This window comes from Zeugodacus cucurbitae, chromosome 2 (assembly GCF_028554725.1).
Source record: "Zeugodacus cucurbitae isolate PBARC_wt_2022May chromosome 2, idZeuCucr1.2, whole genome shotgun sequence".
Taxonomy (NCBI): domain Eukaryota; kingdom Metazoa; phylum Arthropoda; class Insecta; order Diptera; family Tephritidae; genus Zeugodacus; species Zeugodacus cucurbitae.
In genome coordinates this window covers 69,981,391-70,007,041 of record NC_071667.1, presented here as the reverse complement: position 1 = coordinate 70,007,041, position 25,651 = coordinate 69,981,391, and the positions used below count along the sequence as shown (strand labels likewise).

The following is a 25,651-nucleotide window of genomic DNA, read 5'->3' as shown; positions in this document are numbered from 1 at the left end:
GGTCAACGTGCACCCCACTAACAAAAGAAAACAAGAAACTGTTTCAATTACTTACATACAAGTAGTACAAGTGTCTCGATTACTGCACGCGGCGCTTGAAGTGAGATCAATGAACGTACGCGCTACGCGACGCCGCTGTTGATCTTCTTCGCGGTCAAATGGTGGAACAAATTCGAAGAGTTTGTATATAAGTTTGTTAGTATGGGGGGTATGTAAGTACGTACGTTTGGTCTGATCGCCGCACGCTTCGCTAACTAGCCACTGATGAGCTTTTCTTGGTAAGCCAGTTGTACTATATATTTATAAGTGTACATCTCTTGGTGTGATGAATGGATGCCAGGGCCGTAAAAAGCATCATTTTGGTTTGGTGTTTGTTGTTTTTATTTTTTTTTGTTTGTGTTTGTTGCTGCCTCACAGCTACTGTAACATTGCTATGCTTGATCTATTTGCGTTTCGTTTGATTATTTATTTCATTGTTTTTAATGATCTTCGCGTTGTCGAGTGCAATTGCTTTATTAACTTTGTTTGAAGTGATCGGTCCACAAGCACTACTAACACTATGCTGTTGCTCTTGTTGTTGTGCTGCTACAGTTGTAGTTGCTGCTTCACCTCCAGTCAAGTGGTGCCGAACAAGGCAACTGCGTGTAAGTGACAGATGAAGATCATTTTTCTCCGCTGTCGATACATCGAACGCGCCTCTTGGCCACACAGTACCTCCAGCATCTAAGCAGATTTATGTGCGCTGGCGCAACGAGTCTGTTTGTTTTATAAACCATTGTAATTATTCGAAATTTGTTTAGTGTAATTTATGGTTCGGTCGCGTGCACTCTTTCCGAAATTTGTTGCGATATAAATTCAGTCGTTGCGAAGTGTTTAAAATAATAAAAAAATTAATCGTTAAAATGGTAAAAGTATTAAGAGAAAAATGTTTTAAAAATATGTAATTCAATACAAAAAATATATTTTTAGGCCACTCTTGTGCAAGCTCTACTGTTTATGTGGCTGTGTTATCAGAATTTATGTATTACTTATGGCGCTACACTTTCTCCGCTACGTATTAGTCATCCTGTGAAATCTCAGCAAAGAAATAATGAATATTTACCACCCTATACAACAGAGGTTGTTGGTGAGTTTGAATCGAAATTTCAAGTTGTAAAAATTTGTGCAATGTGAAGTGAAGCTTAAATAAAGAACATGTTGTTCATATTGGCATAGAGAGGAGAAAAACTATAGCTATAAAAGCTATTGTTCATATTGAGTATTGAATTGAATTATATCATTAAAGAAGACAAAAAGTAATGCAAAACGGCAAACGGATTTAAGGCTTCTTATAAGAAAACTATTTAATTCTTCATGTGTTTTCTTTCCTCTACTTGGAAAGACATGTGTTGCCATAAAAAATAAATAAAAAATTAAATTTTAAACATCTGAATAACAATTTGATCCGACTTTTATATGAAAATTGTAAAATCAATTTCTTCTAAACAACATTTCAGCCGAGAAATCCATTAATTACAGTTCCAACACTGTGCGACCACCTTCCACATACCAAGCGCAGCAAGCGAACAAAATGCACCAACAAACACAACAGTTTGCCAGCAAAAACTTAAGTAACTCACAACAATCTCAAAACAAAAATCTCTACACCTCGTATGCAGCACCGGCCTCAGGCTCGGCACCATTTTTATACTCGCAACCGCAACAAGCCAATCAAGTGCCATTGCCCACACTCTTTCCCAAGTCCTTGGTAGAGCACCTTTCACCAGCAGCGCAAACGCCAACACAAATGAAAATGCAACAATTACAACAACGTCAGCAACAACAGCAGCAGCAGCAGCAACAACAGTCACTATACACCGATTACACGAAGCAATTAACCAATGAGCTACCACTCGCCAATACACCGTTGCTCATGGTCGAAGAGCCCACCTCGTCACTGCTTACGCCTAGTCAAAATCTTACCTTGGAGGCGGCACGCATTTTAGCGTCCACTTTATTGGAAGCGAATGGTGAAGCACCGCTAGAAACACCAGGTCTAGCACCGCTTTCGAATCCCAGCGCTTTGGAGCTGCCAAATAAGCTCAACAGCACCGATGTTTTGATCTTGAAATCGCAGAAGAACGCCTACATAATACCAGCGCCATTGGCCAAAGGTTCGTGGTAGACTTGTAATCTAATTTACTTTAATTACATTTTAATGAGTTTTCATGTATTTACAGATGCCAGAAATCCGTCCAACGCACGAGCGCTCTATCAAATGCGCGATCAATTGGACAAAGCTTACACCATAAATCAATTTGTGTTCATCATCAAACCGGAGCGAATCAATTTCTTGAATAAATTGGTTTAGAGCACAGCGATTTGATTAATTGCTTAATTCCGCAAGCGTTAATTTTTGTTTGTTTAAGTGTCATACATATGTTATTTTAGTATTATTGTTGTTGTTTATAATAAGTATTGTTGTTTGTTAGTATTAAGAAATTATAAAAATTGGATTTTAAGCGTGATAATGAGTTTATTTACTGGTTGGAATCTACATACGAGTTGGTGTTCTTAAATTATCATAAGATGAATGGGTTTCGGAAAATTATTTTCCTATTTATAAATTTGGATCTATTTCCGAGTACCGTACTGTCGTAGTATCGCTTATAATTTTGCTTTTGTTTCAGCCTTCCAAATATAGTTTTTTTCTAAAAAAATTCGTAGTATTTCCCGAGCAAGGGGCTCAAAATGGTCAGAACGGACTGTACTGTTTCATATATCTTACTTACGACGAGAAGATCAGATTTATTTCCAGCTTGCCGACACCTGTTTTGTAGAATGATCAGTCCTTCGTTATCAACTATGGCTTTGTCTCGGTTATTTTCACTAAAGGTATGTGAAATAGCCAAAAAATTAAGCAATGTTATATCTAACATGTACCATTGTTATCCTTAGAATGTCAGCTATCTTAATCAACAACATTTTATGGTCTTCCAACATCTGTTTGACTACTTTTTTGATGTTCGCGTCAATTGGAGGTCTTCTCCGGTTACGGTGTGAAGTATCAAAAAATATGAGACCAAAAATGCTGAATCTTTAAGCTTGTGAAAATTTCAAAACCAAAAGGATTTTAAGGCCATAATCTGAGCTTAAAGCAATGCTGGGGAAATACAAAAATATTTGTAAGAAATAACTGGAAATTAAAAGACATTAATTTGAATTATTTTAAACACATTTATTAACAATTCAATGTTTTTTTTGGAACTTTTTTATATAAAAAAATTGTACAGGGTCATTAAAGCTAATATATTACTTAATTAGTTCTAGAAAAATTCTTCTAACACATTCATTTAACACTTTAAACACGCCGAGCTGCGATTTACACGCGCTTGTTGGGTGGCAAGTAACCATTTTCAGCGCCACCAGCACCAGCGCCAGCACTGTATTGCTGAGCAGCAGGTGCGGCTGGAGCAGCTGGTGCCTTCGAGGCGAAGTCCAAGACTGGTGCAACACCACCATTGTGGCTACTAGTGTTACCGCCCAAACCATCGTATTGAGCCTGGATAGCTTGCTTGGCATTCTCAGCATCAGCTGGGGTACGGTACTTGACGAAGTGTACTTCGGGTTTCTGCGAGCTGCGGTGGTTGAGCGATTGCAAACGGTTAGCCAAATCGCCGATGTCAGCTTGTTTGCTGAGCACATAGATGGCAGTGCGTTCTTCGCCAGCCGACTTAGCCAATTGGACAGCAGCGTTTTCGAGTCCAGAGTTTTCAGGTCCCTTAATGAAGATAACACGCAAGTTCTTCTTCAATGAGTTACCGAGATCACCGGCATCACCAGCATCATTGAACTCATGTTCGGGTGCGGTGTAGGTGAAGAATTCCTTGTTAAGTTCAACGGGAGCGGGAGCGGGCGCAGCAGCTGGAGCGCTAAGACCACCAGCAGATGGGCCACTGTAACTGGGGCCAGCAAAACCTTGTCCACCAAAGCTGGGCACACTGATGGCTGGACCGCCGTAGCTGGGACCGCTCAAAGCCTGACCACCATAGCTGGGACCGCTCAAGGCCTGACCACCGTAGCTGGGACCACTTAATCCACCACCGAGCGCTGGACCATTGTTGCTTTCATAGTTGTAGCCAAGACTGGCGGCGTAAGTCGCAGAGACGACGGAGCAAAGGATCTGCAAATGAGAGAAAGTAAATATTATTATTTTAAACTTTCACCGTTATTATTCGAGGTGAACTCACCAAAAATGAACGCATCTTGAAATTTGGGTTGTTTTCGGCTTGCAACTCAGTTGCTTTCTATTTGTTTCAGCCAAATCGCTGGCAAATATATACGAAATTAGTTTCGTGCAGAAATGTAACAAATTTTAAAATGCAATAAAATAATTTCGCGCTAGTTTGCAAATCAAATATAAAAATCATCATAACTGAAACATAAATATCAAATATTCTGTAAACTAATTTGATGAAAACAAATATGCGAAATTTGCACTAGACGAACGCTAAAAACCACAAGCTCAAGGTCGTACCTTCATTTCGCACTGTCGCATATGCAACTGTCCGTATGTATATTTTTGTCTGCTCCGTATCTCGTTAGGGGGTTATAAATATTCATTGAACGATCGTCGCTGTAAGTCGTTAAATGTTCGAGTGAATTTGAAATGTAAAACTATTCATATTTGGCGTTAGTCAGTCGTTCGCAGATAAGTTGGCTTAGTCTAGTTTTGGAGATTTGATTTGATTACAGAAATTTGTCAACACCGAAGCACGCAATCACATGCTGGCAATTAATGAATAAAACAAAGAGCGAAATGGTTATCAACATTGTTATGAGGTCGCTATTGCAACGCTGAATAAATTGCAAATTTATGCGAACCGAGTTGGAGAATTTATGGGAGATATTAATTTGAAGACGTCAGCGTTTAACATTACATCCTTGCCAATTTGATTCAATGCGTATTTCATAACATTTTTTATTGGTTTGCGTTTCGGTTCAATCGTATTATATAAATACAGTTTGAACAATCGCAGAAGTAGTGGGTGTTGAACTATTGAAGTGTGCACGTAATGGGGGGGGGAAAGTTATATTAGAGAGAAATATAAATAAACTTAATTTATTTTTTTAAGGGAACAGTCTTGATTACGATCTTAAGAGAGACTCTGAGCAAGCGCACACAATTTTCTATTTTGTTTCTGAATTAAATTTTCTTTACGCTTTAGTTTCATATCTAAAGATAAAAGATACAAAACCATCCGGTAGTAATTTTTAATAAAAACTCTATAACTGCGGTGTATTTAATTAAAAAATCTTTATATTAGCATTGCAACTTTATTTGAATTACATTCCATGGGGCTTAGAAGTACTTCAGTCTCAGCTTTATTTATAGTTTGCACAAGTCCAATCCCATTATCTTTCTATCTTCATTTTATTTTTCATTTTAATTCTTTTCCGAGTTCCTATTCTTATTTTTATTATTACTGGCTTCAATCTAATTCGTTTTCTATCCCTATTTGGATCTCTTTTTCTAACAATACTTCTATTTCTAATATTATCTTTATTTCCGTTTATTCTCCTATTCTTGTTTCTTCTTTACTTTTCTGCTGCTTTCATGCTAATTTTCCGTTTCCTATTTTTTTTCTATTCCCATTCCTATTCCAATTCCTATTCCTATTCGTGTTCCTATTCCTATTCCTATTCCTATTCCAATTCCTATTCCTATTCGTGTTGCTATTCCTATTCCTATTCCTATTCCTATTCCTATTCCTATTCCTATTCCTTTTCCTATTCCTATTCCTATATTAATTCCTATTCCTATTCCTATTCCTATTCCTATTCCTATTCCTATTCCTATTCCTATTCCTATTCCTATTCCTATTCCTATTCCTATTCCTATTCCTATTCCTATTCATATTCCTATTCCTATTCCTATTCCTATCCTTATTCCTTCCTATCCCTAACCTTATCCCAACTCCTATAATCCTTGTTAATTTCCCTTCCGTACCGTTTTAAGTATTCCCACCTTCATCCTAATTTCATTCATAAAACCATTCCTATCCATATAAATATATATCCTTACCCCTATCCCATTCCTTATCCTATCCCACCTCCCAACTCCTACTTCAAACCATTTCTTTGTCTCTAAGTTTCACTATGTTCTAGGGAATGAAAATATTAAAATAAGTACATATGTATGTATATGATTTCAAAATATCTGAAAATGGACTTGATCCTGTCCGCGATTTTAAATCCAGCCAGCTTATTTACTGTTCCAAAATATTGCACTGAACAACCGATATATGACCATCAAAATTGTACGTATAGATTTCTGGCACTGCATACCCAAACATTACTGAATCAAAATCATATTCCTCTAGACCACTTACATATAATGAGTACTATCATAATACTTGTTTTCTGAAACATAATTTGGTTTAGTGGAAAATTTTGTTAAGGGGCTATACCATTGTAACACATGAAGAATTGGCGATTACCGCGAATTTTTTTTACGAAAGTACTTGATCAAATGTTTCGAAGTTTTTTGGATACTATAAGGTATAGTTTCAACTATATGGTAAGATTTTTTTTTACAAAAATATTAAAAAAAAAGTTATCTAGTTATGTGCTGTCTTCAGCAACGATGTTTTGAAAGTGTCACACTGATATTGCCCCTTAAACTATGTTCAATCTTCTCCTACTCTCCTTATTCAAAAGAAAAGATTTCTATCCCTATGGTTGACTTTTTACATTACAAATTGAGACATAGAAATAATGTGATTCGGTCCCAAAATATGGTGGTATCTATTATATAACATATTGAATATTTCTAGTCAGTTTAAATTCAAACTTGATATTTCCGTCATAAACCAAAATATTGTAAAAATTTATAACGAATGGAGGATTTGGTTTACTGCTTTTGCCTCATATAATTAATATTAAAATTTTGTTAAGAAACAATATACCACTCCGCTTTAATTTTTATTAAAAAGTGTTTCGAATGTTTCTGATTAAACCGAATTCCTTTCAGACCTCATTGCGCCAGTGAATTTTCTATCAATATTAATTCACTTCACAATTTCCTATATCTACCGGTTACTCATAGATTTTTGGTTAACACTGTAATTTTAGTTCAGCCTAAAAGTATGTAAAGTTGTCGGTTGATCGCTAATTGATCGCCGATTGATATAAAGATTCGTTATTTCGAATTAAGCTTTAAGTCGTTTCATAAAATTTATTTTTTTTATTTTTGGTTTTTAAGTTACATAGCTACGTACAAATTAACATGTCGATGTTATCATTAAGGAACAATGGGACTTAGAAAATATTCAACAATCTAACTAATGGCAGAAATCGTCTGCCGCACTCATTTGACAACTCATTAGCGCACTTAGACTTTGTTTGGTGGCAGATAGGTGTTCTCAACACCACCGACTGGAGAGCCACCATACTGTTGAGCAGCTGGTGCAACTGGTGCCTTCGAGGCGAAGTCCAAGACTGGTGCAACACCACCATTGTGGCTGCTAGTGTTACCGCCCAAACCATCGTATTGAGCCTGGATAGCTTGCTTGGCATTTTCAGCATCAGCTGGGGTACGGTACTTGACGAAGTGTACTTCGGGTTTGTGGGCGCTTTGGTGGTTGAGTGATTGCAAACGGTTAGCCAAATCGCCGATGTCAGCTTGTTTGTTGAGCACATAGATGGCAGTGCGTTCTTCGCCAGCAGATTTAGCCAATTGCAGAGCAGCGTTCTCGAGTCCAGAGTTTTCAGGTCCCTTAATAAAGATAACACGCAAGTTCTTCTTGAGGGAGTTAGCAATATCACCGGCATCACCAGCATCATTGAACTCATGTTCGGGTGCGGTGTAGGTGAAGAATTCCTTGTTAACCTCAGCTTGAGCTGGGGCAGCAGCGGGAGCGCTGTAGCTGGGACCTGCAGGCGCAAAACCGCCGAAACTTGGACCAGCAGCAACTTGACCACCGAAACTTGGACCACTATGGGCTTGACCGCCGTAACTTTGACCACCCAAAGCTTGACCGCCATAACTTTGACCACCTAGAGCTTGACCGCCGTAACTTTGACCACCCAAAGCTTGACCGCCATAACTGGGACCGCCTAGAGCTTGACCACCATAGCTGGGGCCGCCAATGTGGCCACCAACGTTGTTGACCTCATAATTGTAGCCAAGACTGGCTGCATAGGTCGCAGAGACGACGGAGCAAAGGATCTGGAATTAAAAAATATTGAAAAGCAGGAATTAGTTTCACTCGGAGATCGTAGTGATCTAATAGTTTGGCTGACTTACGATAAAGGCACGCATATTGTAGCTTGGCAGTGGTGATGGCTTCAGTTTGGAACTCAGCTGTTTACTGATGATTTCTCCAAAGTTGCCGGCAAATTTATACAAATCTTATTTCTGTGCAAAATTGCGAATTTTTTGCAAACGCAAAAACAAAAAGAAATTTCCCATAAAATTTGCTAAAAAAATAAAATTTGAATTAAACTATGTATAATGAAAAGTTATGAAATGATTAAAAAAATTATGACAAAATGCGAATTTCGCATTAAAAATGCATTTATGAGCGACTACGTTGTGGAGGTCGCGTCTTCAGCGCTTAAGTCGAGCAGTTTGCTGATTTCTTTAGATGTGACACTCTTTAAAATATAAATATTAAATATATTCAGCGAATTTTGTTTTATTTCATTGTAAATGTTCAAAAGCGCGAATGCAAATCGAAAGCGAAACAATTCAAATTTGGCACTAATCAGTTGGAATGGCGATGTGACTGACTCAGTTTGGCCAATTCGTTCAGCTTGCGGTCACTATTTGCAAAAGAAACTGCAAAAAAACAAACAGAGAAATCTGCGAAATTTATGCAGATACTAATATTTATATAAAATATAAAATGTAAATATACAACGTTTATTTGGTGCTAAATATTTATAATATAAAAAGTAATTTCTTTCGAAATCAAACTCCCTCCATAAATAGTTATCTGTTAAATTTATATTTTACGGTTTATGATCATGTTGATAATCAGTTGATATTTGCATACGTTTGGATATCTGTATGTTACATGTTATATATGCTCACCGAAAGCTTGCTCTCACTTCATCGCGCGATTGGCTGTTGAAGCGAGCGTATCTTTGAAGAGCGTAGGCGTTGCTTTAGTTGGTTAGCTTACATAATCTGTAAGTTAGTTTGGATTAGTTAAATAAAGTTTTAGTTGTTTCATAATCAAACTTGATGCGAACTGCAGCACGGAGGTTAATATATTGAACTAAACACCGGAAACGATAGACGTTCTCAGTATGTCAAAAATTAGTCCTGGTTGCGTATACCATACGAAGAGGCCCCAGGAGAAAACAGAGTAATATAAGATGCACTTATCGTTAGCAAGGTTACAAGGGGTGGTAAAAGAAACTACTACCAATCTATAATCATACGAATTTATATCAAGAAATATCTCTTAAACCATGGACTTAAAGTGCAGGAGTTCCTTGGTTCCAGTTCGAAAATGAATGTAAACACACTGTACTTTATTCTGCGTACCTTATCACAATAAAAGTTTTTCCAATTAATCCTTGTATTAAAACTTTGGTACAATTAATGTAATTAACATTTCGTATTTTAATTTGTATATTGAAACTACCGTTACATGTTGGATTGAGATAAAATATTTGAACACTGTACCTTAAATAATATATTCGATGTTCCTTCAAGTACTTTATTACCCCATGCTTCATTTGACCTAATCATTGTTAATCTCGGTGTCGAAATCATGTAATCCTGGGAACCGGAAGCTAATTGTTTTGAGCAAAAATAAAATATATCCTAAGTATAAACATATTACTACTAACTCTTTCACGTTACCGTCTGAAAATGAATGAAAACGGATATAAACCACGCCCATTTACTAAACAAAGGTCGTATTCCAAAGTACTAAAACTTCGATAAGACTCTGACGAATATCGTCAGAAGTGAGTGATTCACTAAAAGGACAATGGGGGAATTGGTATCTTTTTTACATCTCATTAACAAATAGACCAATTTCAAACAAATTAGATTCATACTATTCCTTTTATCTCTATGTTACAGTTTGAAAATGGTTTTGATTCAACTAAAACTATGGCAACGTTCCATAAACTTTTCAAAATGTTCAAAGTCGGTCTATAACTTTTGGGATCACTCGACTATTACAGATCTTGGTTATAATAATTGCCACCCCTCTATTGATATTTTCTTTATATAGCTAATGCATTAAATTTATTCACTTTGTTTTATCTTATATCGCATTTATGAACGATATCTCAGTACAATTCAACTATAATATTTCGATTATCTTCTTCCCTACAACACTAATATATTAAATATAGTGATTTCGGTCAATTAGGATGGTTTTTATATATCTATCTCATATATAAAAAAAAGAAGTCAGTCCGTGAACTATAAGTAAAGGGTTTTTCAAAATGGACACTACATAAACAGACCGATAGGAGCAGCAAACGACGCCATATCCGTATTTTCATCGAAAAATCATCAAGATATGCTTTATTGGTCAGATAGCAATCCCCACGTACTCCATGAGTCACCATTGCATCCCGAAAGTATTACGGTTTATGGGCCGGCGGCGTCAATGGGCAATGTACCAATGACAACCGAATATTTTTGGCCCGAATTGAATGATATGGATTTGGACAATAGGACGGCGCCACAAGCCACACAGCGAATGTCACAATCGATTTATTGTTTGGTTAATGTGTTATCTCACGAAATGGCACCGTCAATTGGCCGCCTCGGTCGTGCGATTTGACACCGTTAGACTATTTCATGTGGGGCTACGTCAAGTCTATGGTCTATGCCAACAAGCCAGCGACGATTGATGAACTTCGTACGAATATCGAATGTGAAATTGCAGCAGTACTGGCCGATTTATACTTGAAAACCGTCGAAAATTGGGTTCAGCGTCTGGACTTCTGCAAACGTGCCCATGGTGGTCATGCAAGGGAATTCGAGTTACATACATTATGACATCGAATGGTATGAATAAAGAATTTCATTGATATGCCAAACAGTTTTCGTTTTTTTTTTTTACTTTCTAGCGCTCTTATTGAAAAACCCTTTATATTAACTGAGTTGTTTATGTCAGTTAGGATGATTGAAGGAGGATATAAACTTAATATTCAGTTCTTCAACCAATTTGAAACTAGCTAAGATCAAATGATTTAAGTCTTCTTCGTCTTATGCTTACCTTCTTCACAGCTTCATTAATTTATATTAATATTCTTATACTGACGACTTTAGTCATGTGTTCTCAGAAGCAAGATATCAAATTCCGCAATGATCTTAAGCTGAGAATGGTTTCAAAATATACATAAAAATAACGGAAATTCAATTGAGTTACATGAAGTTAATTAAACTAAATTTTTATTTACGTATTTTTGGTTAGATTTAACAAAAATGAACAGGAACTTTAAGAACTAAATAACAACTCGCCAAACGGTGTACATCGACACGAGTATTTACACTTGGTTTGGTGGCAAGTAGGTGTTCTCCACGTTAGCGACTGGTGCCTGTGGCTGCGAAGCGAAGTTCAACACTGGTGCAACACCACCATTGTAACGGCTAGTGTTACCGCCCAAACCATCGTATTGAGACTGAATAGCTTGCTTGGCGTTCTCAGCATCGGCTTGGGTACGGTACTTGACGAAGTGTACTTCGGGTTTGTGGGAGTTTTGATTGTTGAGAGAATTCAGTTTATTAGCCAAATCGCCGATGTCAGCTTGTTTGTTGAGCACATAGATGGCAGTGCGTTCTTCGCCAGCAGATTTAGCCAATTGCAGAGCAGCGTTCTCGAGTCCAGAGTTTTGAGGTCCCTTAATAAAGATAACACGCAAGTTCTTCTTGAGGGAGTTAGCGAAATCACCGGCATTGCCGATATCACTGAACTCATGTTCGGGTGCTGTGTAAGTGAAGAATTCCTTGTTAACCTCAGCTTGAACTGGAGCAGGTGCTGGAGCGCTATAGCTAGGGGCAGCTGGAGCAAAACCGCCGAAGCTGGGACCAGCTGAAACTTGTCCACCGTAACTTGGACCACCTAGAGCTTGACCGCCATAACTGGGGCCGCCTAGAGCCTGACCACCATAGCTGGGGCCGCTAATTTGGCCACCGAACGCTGGGCCATTGTAGTTGTAGCCAAGACTGGCTGCGTATGTCACCGAGACGACGGAGCACAGAACCTGTAATGAAGGCAGATGAGAGTTTGTTGGATGCAGGTGTTATCTTCCTATCTCTTACCAAAAATACACGCATCTTGTAGTTTAATTGGATTGATGGTTGTTTCAGTTTGAAAGTCTGTTGTTTTCTGTTGGTTTCAACGATTCTACCAGCGAATATATACCAAAACCAAGTTGCTGGAAAATATGCAAACATTTTCAAAATGCAATAAAAGTTTTATGATCCAAATTGCCAAAAATACCAAATCATAACCGAAAAGAGAAAATTCCAAAATTCCAAAATTCTTTTGAAATAACAATGCATAATATGAATAGGAAAAAATTATTCAAACTTATATATATTAATATGTATCATTCATATATAGTAACAGCCTTTAAAGGTCGTACTGTATTTTAAATACGGTTTTTAAAATATGCAGAGTTAATGGTGTTGTAATTTGTTGGACGTCCAAATGCCATCATCAAGAGACAAGAGACGGAACCATTCAAATTTGGCACCAAATCAGTCGCGCTGCGCTTGGTTACTGTAACACTCAGTGTATTTTTTTCTTTTTGGAAATTTGTCTATATTCGTCATCGCCACAACTTTGATTGACAAAAACACAAGAGACTTCATTAATATGCGGCTGAACAAGTTGCATTGCAAAGCTGGTGCAAATTTATGCAACAATGGTGGGCGGATTTGGTCTAAATATGAAATAAAAAGAAAACGAAATTTGTATTTACATATGCTAATGTGCGAAGCGAATTCCATATAATGTGATATTTGATATTTTGTATTGTGCGTACATATGTGCTGAATGGTGTGACAACTTATTAAATATTTAGTTTGTAATTGAGACTTGAGCAGTGGAGATGTGACAACAGTTCCTTTGAATGTTGAATAGAAGCCTTTAACAATTTTTCACTCCGTTGATTCATTGAAAGTGGAAGCAAGTCACACTTAAGCCATTCATTGTGTTCCCAAGAGAGTTCCATTCAACAATTTACTGGATTACATATAATATTATAGTTTTTAACAATCTAGCAGGACAAATTAATTATAATTCTTAAGTGGATCGTTTCAATCGAATGACTGCTGGACATAGACAAAGTTAATACCTCAACGATTGACTATAGCCAATACTTGCCACTGCAACACTTGGTTTATGGTTGTGAGATCTCAGAGGCAATTGCGTTGAAAAAATCCAATTATAAAACTGTGTTCTCTCGATCTCTCGATCTCTACCAACGTTTTCATTACCCAATTATTTCGCATTTTCTTTACCTCTATGTTAATATGACCGGTATCTGATTTCTTGGCTCAGTAATCTATTGATTATATTTTTTAAAATCCGTAAGAGACTTCGTCTTGATTTGCGCCTGGCTAATCAATCAAAAAATATAGATAATTATTTCGACAAGCAGTAGCATTTCTTTCTCGGTGTAGGACGTACATATCAAGGCAATAAAAAGCCTCAGTGGATAAGCTCTGTTCAGGTTGGTTCTCCTTTGAATATTTCAAGAGCACTGAGGCAATATTGAAAATTACTAGAAAGTCCAACTGAATATTTTACTTTTCTTAAAACGTTTGGCTACTCTATGAAGGCTTGGCTACTAAAGGGGTTTTCATAAGGTATGCTATAAAAGTAGACCAATAAGAACAGCAAACGACGCCATATTTTTGACAATTCTCTTCAGTAAGGTCTGCCATTTCATCATGGAATGATATACGATCCAACAACGAGTTAAAATTATTAAAATTTACTACTAAATTCGGAGTCAGGGGCCTTAACTTTAAGAGCGCTGCGTCCAATTTATGGTTGTCATAATAATTCTGTCAGATCAACAATTGAGCGTCTAGAGAAGTCCCAAATCAGTCGCAAATCAGTCGCTCACACGTCGTTCTCAAGCGTTGGGCATCTCTGTGACGTCGTTGTGGTGAATTTTGCGAAAAGATCTTGGCCTACATCCAAGTATCCACCAGTATCGTTGTATGTTCGTGAATTGGGCTGAACAAAAACTAGAAAATGATCCTGATTACCATCAAAATTTCATCATCTTCAGCAATGAAGCTCATTTCTGGCTGAATGGTTTCGTCAAATATATGCGTTATTGGTCAGGCAGCAGTCCACACGTACCCCTTGAGTCCCCATTGCATCCCGAAAAAAATAAGGTTTAGTGATGTTTATGGGTCGGCGGCATCATTGGGTCGTACTTCTTCTATGATGATCAAGACCGGCACGTTACTGTAAATGGGAATCGCTACCGCTCAATGATAACCGAATATTTTGGCCCGAATTCGATGACATGAACTGGGATAATAGGACGGCGACACAAGCCACACAGCGAATGTCACAACCGATTTATTGAAAACGAAGTTTGGCGAATGTTTTATCTCACGAAATGGCCCAGTAATTTGGCCGCCTCAGTCATGACGCCGTTAGACTATTTCCTGTGGGCAAATGAATAAAGAATTTCATTAATATCTCAAACCATTTTTGTTTTATTAAAAAAAAATTGTGCTCTTATTGAAAAACCCTTTATTAGAAGGCTTTCTACTTATATGTTCGAAAAAAGGACTGATATTCATCCTGATACTTGTCACTTCGTACAGTTAATGAGTTTGGAAATATTTTGGAGATTAAGTATTGGCCACCGAGAAACCAATTTTCTCTAAATAGTACGTCATGATTTCCGATGTTTTATATTATCTCAGCATGTTACACAGGGTATAATATCTTTGGTCATGTATTAGAAATAAAGTTAACTGAATCATGAGATGAATCGATATCCATTTTGATGAATAAAATCAAATTTAATAAAAATGCTCATATAACCTTCGTTGGTAGTCCAAAGGTGTGTTAAAACCGTGCTCATTTCATACAGAATACGTTTTTCAATTCAGCCAGCTTTAGTATATTACTTAGACATCATTGGTGCTGCTAAATTGATCATCAGTTATGTGGCAACTTTGATTTAAAAATAGTCTGTTAACAAATTATGGACTTATTTTATTATATAATGTTCGACTGCAGCCTTTCTTATTGGTTTTTCGATTTTTTTTTTCAAAAAGTGTATTCTCTTTAAAGATAACGTTCAGTGAGTCGAAAAGGGAGATAATTGTGACTTGGTGAATAAGGTCATGCAAAAAACAAATTCCGGCTTTATGGTATTACGATTTCTATGATTTGGGTAGCTCTGTTAGTGGTTGGTCTCTTGGTGGATTAAGTAATTCACATATCAGGAAATCAATTACTAGGAAGCACTCATTAAATTTGTTGATCTAATCTTATGCCAGGTTTCTTAAGCACCGTAAACTGCAGTCAAATTTGTTAGTGCACCAATAACTAGGACTTAAGAAACGTACACATTCGTAGTTGTCTTCTGATATAGTGGCAACGCCGAACACATATGTATGTATGTATCTACAATTTTTTATAGAACCATTTTTTTGAATAAATTTTCATTGGAAGCATGCCTCTACATTCCAAGCTAACCACCTGCTACGTCTACAAAAAAAGCTTCTCGCTTATGAACATATCAAATAATTGAATAAAACGAAACGGAAGTAGTTAAACATTTATCAATTCGCTTGCGATAAGATCTGATATTGCTATGCAAAATGTTATGTATTATGACAAGCGTTTAAAATTGACTTCCATTTGCATATATCTTCCTATACCAATGTACCAAGTTATGCTCATAGCCGTAAACATAAATTAGCATTTTTATTCAGATGCGTTCTTCTGCGCGCTGTTTTATGGGTTCAACGGCCGTCATGCTACAAATAAAATTACAACAACAAATTTAAATTTAATGCAAAATATTTTCATTACCCATATTTATGGGTTTCGATTTTGGTTTTCCATATAACAACAACAACTATTCAACATAAATACACCAAAGCGCGTTATTTTAAAACGCATATTTACATACGTGATCACACACACACAAGCACACAACAGAGATGCGTTAATGTCTTATAAATATTCAATTAATCGCAGATAGATAAAAATAGTGAAGTTTTTATTGTTGAAATCAAATTTAGGTGAAGCTGTTTGTTTGACCCACATTTCGTGTGTACAATAGCGGATTTCTATTGATTAGTGGTGGTCAATGTTAATCGATAAATTTCATTCCATTAATTTGTTATCGAATTTTGAAATTGATCGACATTCATCGGAGGTACAAGGTGCCTATAATCCGACTTTATTAAATTGACTCCAAAACTCACAGAAATTGTAGATTGTGATTGGTTCAGAATCAAAAGAAATCAAAAGTCTATTTTAAAGTTTCAGAAGCATCTCTGAGAGCTCTCTCTACACATAAGACAATTAAAAATTAAATTTCGTAAAACCTCGAATCAGTCTGGGACTATTTTGAATGCAATTTTTAGAGAGAGGTCCTTTCAAATTTAGGAAGTGATCTTAACGTCAAATTAAGACTATGAAGAACCATTCTTAATGTTATTTAAGTAATTCAGATTATATCAATCTTTTGAGAAGTTCTTGATGAGATATTAGTTCCAGTTCATTTGGAAAAGTGGTGTTCTTCTAGCGCTTATCAAAATTAAAATGTATTCTGAGGGAATCGTACTAGATAGTTCTATACTGACGTTTCTAAAATGACCTTCCTCGAAACTTCTTGCTTTATTTTAATTCAACAAGTACGGGTAGCACTCTTAAATGAAAAAAAACTAAGCATAGAAAATAATTGTAGATTCCTGACGAATAAACCCTAAAGTGACCATTTACTGGACAGTCTCAGGCAGTACTATTGGTCTGGCCAACATGCCAACTGTACCTTCTGTAATGTCGAAATACCAAATTGTCAATCTTAAAATTAATTTTTAAAACATGTTTGCTTTCTTTCAATCGCCAATTCGCTCGGGTATAATATTATTAATGAACAAACTAGGATACAACAAAAAGTGATTATTTTCTCAAACCTTCAAACCTGCTGTTGTTGTAATTGTATCGGTAACTCTCTATACAGTTTTTTTTATGGGTTCCCATTCATAAGAAGATACATGGTATAATAATATCATTTATAAAACTTTTAGTCACCATCAGTTATCCACAAGACTGATATCTGCCATAAATAAGTTCACCGAAAATACCAAAAAGCTTCAACGAAGTGAGACATTATGATACTTGATATTACAATGTGCATATAGCGCGTCTGATACCAATTGGGTCGAAGGTCTTAGACTCTTGATTGTGTTCTGTCCCAACAAAAGTGGTTTTTAATCTTGATCTATATTAGATTAGATATTTCTGTGTTTTCGACTTTTATCGATTTCTTTCGCACATCACTAAAATTCATGTTTCCTTATTTAAAAAGACGAAATAGTTATGTATCCGCAACATTTAACTTATTTATTTAATTTGATGGTATTGTTTTTATGCAAACGCTTTGAAAGTGCTGCAACATTTATACGTTGTTGTAGTGTTGTGGTTGTTGTTGTGCATAATATTTTAGGCCCGCGGTCTTTTAACGCACACACACACAGTTACCTAGATGAAAACATATAGTGGCTGCCCATGCATTGTTCGGACTGATTTGCATTTTTATGAGTGCTTTGGTATTTCTCTTTGAAATACAACAAGAAAAACAACGTAAAACCTATTAACAACAAATATTAGCGCATTCCACAAGCTCGGATTTTATTTTTAGTTTTTTTATGGTCGCGGGGGCTGTTTTATGTGTCAATTTATATGTCTTAGCGACGCTTCCAAAAAAACAAGCCATCATTAGTTGACATTTCAACATTTTAAGCTGACAATGTGTTGGGAGATTTTAGAAAACCTTAAGCTCAGCCCTTTGACTGCGTCCAGCTCGTAGATCAAAAGAAAGCGGCAGCTTAAGGTTTTCTTTTTTATAGGTGCCATGGCGCACTCCGACAGGTTGTACGAATTTTATGCTTTTCACAGATTATTTATGAGAGAGAAATAATTATGCTAATGCGTATTTACGACTGTGGAGCTACAAGCACACCATACTCATGTAATTGGTCACGGTTTCTAACATTGATCTCTTGAATGCAAGGGTTGCTTAAGTAAATTGATGAAATGTTGTTGTTTCCCCCCATAGATTTAAGAAATGCTAGCAAAATAACAGTACTTAGATTGATATAGTTATGAGATCGTTCGGGTTACGTAGACCTGACGTTCTGAAAAGTAGAAGTGTCATCATTGCTTTGGCCGAGATGTAAATTTGGGAACATTGCACGGATAAGGATTCTGAATTGTTTCTTCTAAAGATTATGTTAAATTATTCTAACAGTTAAGATAGATATTCGGAGAAAGCTTCTACTCTCATTTGATAACTTTTTGCTTTTTACGGATTTTTGAAGAATAAAACTTATAGAACAAGCTAGAGCAAAGATCTACAATTAAACTGATCTCCACCCAGTTGATAGTAGCTTGAGAACGACGAGCTATATTCATAATTGATTAGCTGGTGAGGTTTTTCATTGTTGCACCTGCGCCTGCGTCTGTGTTTCAATGGCAGAAAATCATCTCATTGTTAGTCTCATCCTCAGTTGATCACGTTTTCATCGTTGAAGACTCCGGCAGCCTGGTTGTGGTTAAGCCTTTGCTTCGCTGCTCTCTGGTATCAGGTTTCAAGAACATCTAGGGTTTTCTCTCATCCTTAGGTGCTTCATCTGCCTTTCATTCAGCAGAGCACAGACCAGCAGCCTGGTTAGTAACAAACTTGTAGAATATGCGGCCTGTTTTCAAGGACCAGCTATATTTTAAAAGATTTCGGAATCTCTTGCACCTTTTCCTATTTTTATTTCACCTCCAGAGCTTTTGTTTTGGATCGTGTGAAGGAGAGATTGATATTCTTCTGGAAAGTTGTGATAAGTACTCCAAAGATGACAATATATTTCTCTTTCATCCAGAAGTGAGGGTCGACATACTCCTTGCGCTATCTGTCGTGCTAAATCGTTAAAGTTCTTATAAAATTTTTTATGTTCTCTGAAAAGCTCAGCATTTGCTTCATAATCGAAAGAGCTCGGCTTTCTTAAGATACACAATTAGTCATCTTTACGTATTGATCAAATATATTCAAAAAGTATCTAAGATACCCATGAAATTTTTACACTTTTTTAGCTGATGCCTTGATATAATTTAATCATTAAACAACTTATTCTTTTTATAATTCCGGTTTTATATATTTTCTATTTTCAAGATGCAATTTTTTCTAGTTTTTTTGTGATGCTTCTATTATCTTAAGAGCTAAAAGTATGCTAAGTAAAACAATTCTTTAAAATTAGTCAACAATCAAATCGAGCGAATCAAAAGCTTAGACTCGTCTGCCGGGTGGCAAATACGACGCTTGTGGTGGGATGTACGAGTTGGCTGGGGCCACTGGGGCTGGGGCTGGGGCAGCTTGCGCTTGGGATGCGAAGTTCAAGACTGGTGCAGCACCACCGTTGTTGCTGGTGGATGGACCGGGCAATGAGTCGTATTGGGACTGGATGGCACGTTGAGCGTTCTCAGCATCAGCTGGGGTACGGTACTTGACGAAGTGCACTTCGGGTTTGTGTGCGCTTTGGTGGTTGATCGAGTTCAACTTGTTGGCCAAATCGCCGATATCAGCCTGTTTGCTGAGCACATAGATGGCAGTACGTTCATCACCAGCAGATTTAGCCAATTGCAAAGCAGCATTTTCAAGTCCGGTGTTTTCGGGTCCCTTGATGAAGACAACACGCAAGTTCTTCTTCAGTGAGTTGCCCAATTGACCTGCATCGCCAGCATCGTCGAATTCATGTTCGGGTGCGGAGTAACTGTAGAACTCCTTGTTGTACTCATTCACTGGTTGAATGGGTTGGGAGAGTTGAGCAGCACCGCTTGAGCCGGACAGATCGACAGCGCCTTGCTGGGGATAGTTGTATTGAGCCGAAGCGACGGCAACGAAGCACAAAACCTGCAAAATCGAAATGAAAATTATCAGTTATAATGTTGTTTCCTTGACCGTTTCTTTTGTTAGAATCCTTTCTAAGGTATCCGTTAGTTCACCTACCACAAATGTACGCATCTTCAGGCTTGCAGCAGTAAGTACAGTTTTGAAAGAGTGTCGAGTTGATTATGATTATTTCACGTTCGCGTCGCGATCTTTATACCATTTAGCTCAGCAATGCAACAAGCTTTCGATGCTGTCGCAGACCAGCGCTGAAGCTGCTTCAGACATTGTACGAATGTTATCTCGATCGGCGCCAAAGCAGTGAATTTGATATTGCGATTCAACCTGCGTAAAAAAGATACACACGTAGCGCCGTTGGTGGCACGAAGGTTTCCAGATATACAAGCTCACTACCAATATGCTGCCGATCGATACAATGTTCAAATATTTTGGTATAATAAAAATAGCTCGATTCTCTTTGTTCAAAGGAGACGATTAACATTTTTTCATAGAAAGTTTACAATGCTAATTCAAAAGTAATCGCTAATCGGCCAGTTATACGCATGATGTGACAAAAACATATATTTATTTAAATGACCCTGCTGGAAATGTTATATTATTTTGTATTTACGATATTAGATATATATTAGATTATCGAAGTGATAGAGTACCATCTCCCAAAAAACCATTAATCTCACGGAACGTTTCTCTAGCGGATTTTCCTTTAACAAGGAAAACTTTAAAATAGTGCGGATTTCTGCATTAGTGAACTCCATGTTTACACGTCTATAACTGTTGAACGCAATATCCAAACTAACCATGATAACGTCGTTTTGTAGGTTATGTCAAGACCTTTCAAAGATGTATAGTATTGCCAGATACGAGCTCTGAAGCGCTTTATACATAGCCGCGAAATTCAAAAGGCAAAAAGCGGAAGGTAGATATTGGCCAACCTAATATATAAACTCTGGATTATATTTGAGTTATTACGAGCTTTATTATACGGGTACTCCTAGTATGACATCAGATGGCTTATAAGGGAAAAAAATGGAGTTGAATCGAACGTACGAGCCATCCCTCATAAAGAACATTCGATCTCTAACATATAGGCATAACAGAGATAAACATTTTTACTCGCGCTATGCGGTTCTGACTTAATACTCAATCACCCTCATATCAAGTGCAATTTATGAGGCCAATGATCTTGAAGTTATTAAAAACAATTGAGGAACTTAAACTCCATGAGGGTATGGGGTTTTATCAAGACAAAATGTTTCGAACATGTATCTTTTTTAGCATCCATTAACTATATCCTTATTGTCGACCCAATTTCAACTTGTTCCTTCAAAAATATTATTATTATTATAATGTCTGAGTCGTCTTGCATATATAATGTTGAGAAAACGAATTTTATTTTTTCTTCAAGCCGATATCCAAGAATGAAATATTGTGACAACGCAGAGAGTGGGATAAGGATAGTCATATTTTCCATACTATTCTATTATTAAAACCTATATTGTTCGGAGAAAAGATTTTTTTCTACACTTTTTCTCTCGAAGATTTCTTAAATTAGGATAGATGATATAGATTTCGCAAAACCGAAGCAAAGCTAACATATAACAACTATGCAGTAGCTCTCTCCGAAACATATTTGCCTTGACATTCATTATGATAAGGTATATTTAAGCTTTAGGTTAGTTTAGATAGTGATCTATGAATGGGTCTTCGCTACAAGGTATGGTGAGAAAGCTAATACTTTACATGACTTTACATGGTTTCGCAACCACTATTTTTTCTCGTGGGAAATCTTGATTCAATAACATTTGGTTAGACTCTCTAATCTACATTAATTTCGTATCCAATATTATTTCCAACAGGGCTTCATTGCCCAGTGAATTGCTCGATAACCTCGCACAAATGTGCGTAAGGGCAACGATGGCACTCGTTTGTTTGTTTTTTGTCCGTTACCCCTTGTTATGATCGGCGGAAATTCCGCTTATAGAAATTTAGACAATGCGCATAATTTTCGCAACCGATTAAGAGGCAGATAATAGCCGAATAATTGATTTCATATTGAATTGAGTTCGAAATTGTTTACACATTTCGGTTGGACAATAAATTAAATGATGGAAACTGAATAGAGATGTGAAAGTTTAGTACAAAGGGCGTTTATAGGATATAGTATAACAAGAGAGATATGAATTTAATACAAGTAAAAGTACAAACTAAATACGAAATAGAACTGCGGAACGTAGGGCCTTGTGTCATCTCTATTCAGATTTAGATTTTTTATTTATGAATATCAACTTTGTGGTACGATATTAAAAATAAAATGTCGAAAAAAAGTTGGAAGGATTTGTAGGCCGAATATAAAGAAATCTAGTTTGTGTCGCTTTAAACAATATGCAAATGTATTATTATTTATTGTATTTATTTATAAAACTATTTTTTAATAACTTTCGCTTAATAAATTTGTATTAGTCAAAGTTATTAGCCTTGTGACTCATCGCAGCCATGGTTAGTTAAATCACGTCTATATATATTTATTGGGGTTAAATGCTATTAAAATCGAATTTGTAAACAACATTGATGAGTTTGAACGTCAATCGAAACCAGACTATAACACAAGACGACAACATAATAAATGAGTTAAAAATAGTAAAAACTAAAGCAAAGAAAACTGTCCGCAACCTACCGCAATCTACCGCAATGCCAAAACGATCAACTAACCGCAGTTCGAAACTAGTTCACAACAAACAACATGGAAAAGGTGGCTAAAGCGAAAATTTGTTATCTTCGAGAGAAATTCATTAAGACCTAACTCGTAAATTAATAGTGCAAAAAGCAATGAAACAAAGTTTGTAAAATTAAACGTTTTCGCCTGCTTTTTGTTAGAAATAATGAATGCTATTGGGGGTGCGCTGCTATTGACGAAGCCATCATTCATTCGGCTGACGCTGCGGTGTCAAAGCTTCACACGACAGCCGCGGCGAAACGATTGACGACTAATGATGTCCGCCATTTTACGTGCATACATACATACAAATAATTATGAAAGCATTTGTTGGGGGCGTGAAAGCGTCTATCATCGAAACGTTGCAGATTAAAATTTCAGAGTTGCCAAATTAATTGTAAATTTAAATTAATTCTAATCTTAACCTCCAGAAATGTTGATGGAAAGAGAGAGAGATTTTTAGTTTAGTTTATATACATATGTAGATCCATGGACTGTTAAAAATTGTTTAATTCGATTTATGATACGTTTAGACCACAGTTTCTAACTTCCTAATAATCTCTCACAAAATTAGATAAGTTTATCATGATCTAGATCATAATGCTTCTTTGATTGGTTAGAGCGTCAGACGTTGGACTAAGACCGGTTGATGACAATTTAAAGATACTGATACGGTTTAATAGAGGTATATTTCAACCAAAAAGAGGTAACTGTCCGACAAAAAAAGATCGTAGGTCATTGTTTAGTAAGTATATTCAAGAATACTCTTTTGAAGTCGATCGTTCAATTTCTAGTTGAGTTATGAAGTCATTAATTTTGAGAATCGACGTTTCGAGAAAACGCTTTTAAAGTTTCGATTATAGCGGCTTATACCTGTGAGCGGTCATTCTTTAGGACACTGCTATAGAAAAACTATTCAAGAAGACACAGGATATTGTTGAAATTACAAATTATCGAATAAGCAAAAAATAAAAAAAAATCTATTTTGAAAATACCACACTGGTGTAGCCCCTAACACTTCTATTGAAGATACCCTCTGTTCTCTATAAAACAATGCAAGTTCCAGCGTTGAACTATGCCGAATGCTTTTAAATAAGTCTTGTAAAAGACAAGTAGCAAAAAGAGGGTGGCAACACTTAACTCGGCTACCCGTTTAACGTCAGCGCATAACTCTTCGGCTTCGGCTGCCTGACGTCAATACGCCGATTGTCATTGTTTATGTTAAAGTTGTTAGTTTTACTTCTGTTACTATTGTTGTTGTTGTAATATTTTGGTCGCTGTTCGTAAATTTTAGCTGCCACATTGTTTTGTTGTTGCTACGGAATTCCCAGCGTTAGGCCAATTTTGTTTGTGATGTTATTCAAATGTGAAAATTCCGGTTTCATTGCCGCATCGCCTGCTGTTTTGTTGTTGCAACATTGATCTCTATTAGGAATATTTTATTTGAAGCTTTAGTTGTTTTAAATGCCAGCTGTCACAATCAAAACAAAATGACGTTAATTGGCGATAACATTTTCTTCTCCTTCGTTAGGGACATGTCTGCATGGCTGTGTCTGTGTTGTGTGTCTAATAATATTTATAAATGCCGCTATTTGCATATGAATGTGTTTGTAGCTTTCCGAAAGTGGCTAGCGCCTCTCGTGTATGTCGTCTGCAATGTCAGTGTTGTTTTCTTTCGCTCATTCATTTAGCTTTAGTAGAATGTAGGAGTTGGTGGTTGTGTTAGATTGCAAGGCACAGTATGTGATTTTTGCCTTTTTAAAAATATAAATAGATATTATTTGCACTCTTGAAATTTCATTAAACAGCACATACTGTATTCTATAAATTAAATTATAAAAAAGTTTTAGTTTCGCGTTAAAAATAGAAGTTTAGAGGAATGCACTGCGACCTGTGGTCTATTGTGCCCTCCCTAAGTCTACAATAACTCCATCAGTCCCAGCACTCTTATAAATTCCAGAATGGCACTGGGAGTGAGGGAATCGATGCGTTCCTCAGTTGGGTTCCTAAAATCCAATAATTTACTCCTGCTTCTGTGAAGTGCTACACATTCTAAAAGCAGGTGCCGGGGAGTTTCAGCCTCCAAGTCACAGAAGCGACACGTTTACACGACACAGGTATAGGTGATTCCTAAGCTTACAGTGGCCTGTATGAAGTCCCTCCAGGATTCTTAGTTTATTTCTAGGGAGGTTTATTACACACTTAAATCTTTTAGTGTTATACCCACCCACAAGGCGTCTAGCTTGGCGCCAGTGCCTCTCCCTATCTATCCTCACCTCATTCCGGATAACCTCCATAATTGTGTGTGATTCCACTGCTATAAAAGAGCTACCAATCGCTCTAGCTGCGTTCCCTGCTATCCCTTTATGTCCCGGCACCCAGATTAGCTGAACACTGTTGTATTGATAGAGTGTTGAGTATATCAACGCACTCTCTGGCCAAGCGGGTCTTTGTCTCATACGAAGAGTTTGCTTTAAGTGCCGCTTGACTGTCACTCATAATAGCAATGCGTTCATTCCGATACCTGCGCTCGATATTTACCTGCATCAAACAATTCCTGTTTTTATTCAGCTCTACCTGACTTATGAACTAAATGAATTCTTTCTAAGGAATTCTTCCACCTGAGATCTCAGGTCCTGCTAGTAGGGAAGGTATACCCGATAGTGGAGCGATGGAATTTTGGAGTATTAGGGTATTTTCAAAACAAATGCATAATAAGAGTGGAAAGTTAAGAGCGTCGGATACAGTTAGAAATCATTCAACATAAAAAATAATAACTTTTTTGAACTATTAAGAATTATTATT

General features: G+C 36.7%; 5 protein-coding genes across 5 annotated transcripts; 1 reads left to right on the top strand and 4 right to left on the bottom strand.

Annotated features, from left to right (window-relative positions):
* Positions 1-691: 691 nt before the first annotated feature.
* On the top strand, positions 692-2,455 carry LOC105211917 (protein twist). The gene is made up of 4 exons (XM_011183613.3): positions 692-905; positions 970-1,126; positions 1,497-2,153; positions 2,220-2,455. The coding sequence occupies exons 1-4, from the start codon at positions 903-905 to the stop codon at positions 2,348-2,350; spliced, it is 948 nt and encodes a 315-aa protein (XP_011181915.2). The 5' UTR covers positions 692-902; the 3' UTR covers positions 2,351-2,455.
* A 741-nt stretch (positions 2,456-3,196) lies between these two features.
* LOC105211916 (uncharacterized) lies at positions 3,197-4,390 on the bottom strand. The gene is made up of 2 exons (XM_011183611.3): positions 4,230-4,390; positions 3,197-4,162 (listed from the first exon to the last, which is right to left on the bottom strand). The coding sequence occupies exons 1-2, from the start codon at positions 4,242-4,244 to the stop codon at positions 3,362-3,364; spliced, it is 816 nt and encodes a 271-aa protein (XP_011181913.1). The 5' UTR covers positions 4,245-4,390; the 3' UTR covers positions 3,197-3,361.
* Positions 4,391-7,180: 2,790 nt separating this feature from the next.
* On the bottom strand, positions 7,181-8,448 carry LOC128919747 (bindin-like). The gene is made up of 2 exons (XM_054233148.1): positions 8,288-8,448; positions 7,181-8,209 (listed from the first exon to the last, which is right to left on the bottom strand). Exons 1-2 carry the CDS (start codon positions 8,300-8,302, stop codon positions 7,373-7,375), a joined length of 852 nt encoding a protein of 283 aa, XP_054089123.1. The 5' UTR covers positions 8,303-8,448; the 3' UTR covers positions 7,181-7,372.
* Positions 8,449-11,383: 2,935 nt separating this feature from the next.
* Positions 11,384-12,436, bottom strand: LOC105211915 (uncharacterized). The gene is made up of 2 exons (XM_011183609.3): positions 12,281-12,436; positions 11,384-12,222 (listed from the first exon to the last, which is right to left on the bottom strand). Exons 1-2 carry the CDS (start codon positions 12,413-12,415, stop codon positions 11,506-11,508), a joined length of 852 nt encoding a protein of 283 aa, XP_011181911.2. The 5' UTR covers positions 12,416-12,436; the 3' UTR covers positions 11,384-11,505.
* Positions 12,437-19,353: 6,917 nt separating this feature from the next.
* LOC105211914 (uncharacterized) lies at positions 19,354-20,390 on the bottom strand. The gene is made up of 2 exons (XM_011183608.3): positions 20,233-20,390; positions 19,354-20,136 (listed from the first exon to the last, which is right to left on the bottom strand). The coding sequence occupies exons 1-2, from the start codon at positions 20,245-20,247 to the stop codon at positions 19,513-19,515; spliced, it is 639 nt and encodes a 212-aa protein (XP_011181910.1). The 5' UTR covers positions 20,248-20,390; the 3' UTR covers positions 19,354-19,512.
* Between the last annotated feature and the right edge of the window lie 5,261 nt (positions 20,391-25,651).

Bases quoted from the DNA above. Each gene is read 5' to 3' on its own strand.
- LOC105211917 (XM_011183613.3), top strand. The intron at 1,127-1,496 runs GTGAGTTTGAAT...ACAACATTTCAG, and splicing joins CTATACAACAGAGGTTGTTG to CCGAGAAATCCATTAATTAC. The intron at 2,154-2,219 runs GTTCGTGGTAGA...ATGTATTTACAG, and splicing joins ACCAGCGCCATTGGCCAAAG to ATGCCAGAAATCCGTCCAAC.
- LOC105211915 (XM_011183609.3), bottom strand. From the start codon at position 12,415: ATGTTTGCATATTTTCCAGCAACTTGGTTTTGGTATATATTCGCTGGT. The intron at 12,223-12,280 runs GTAAGAGATAGG...CCTTCATTACAG, and splicing joins ACAAGATGCGTGTATTTTTG to GTTCTGTGCTCCGTCGTCTC.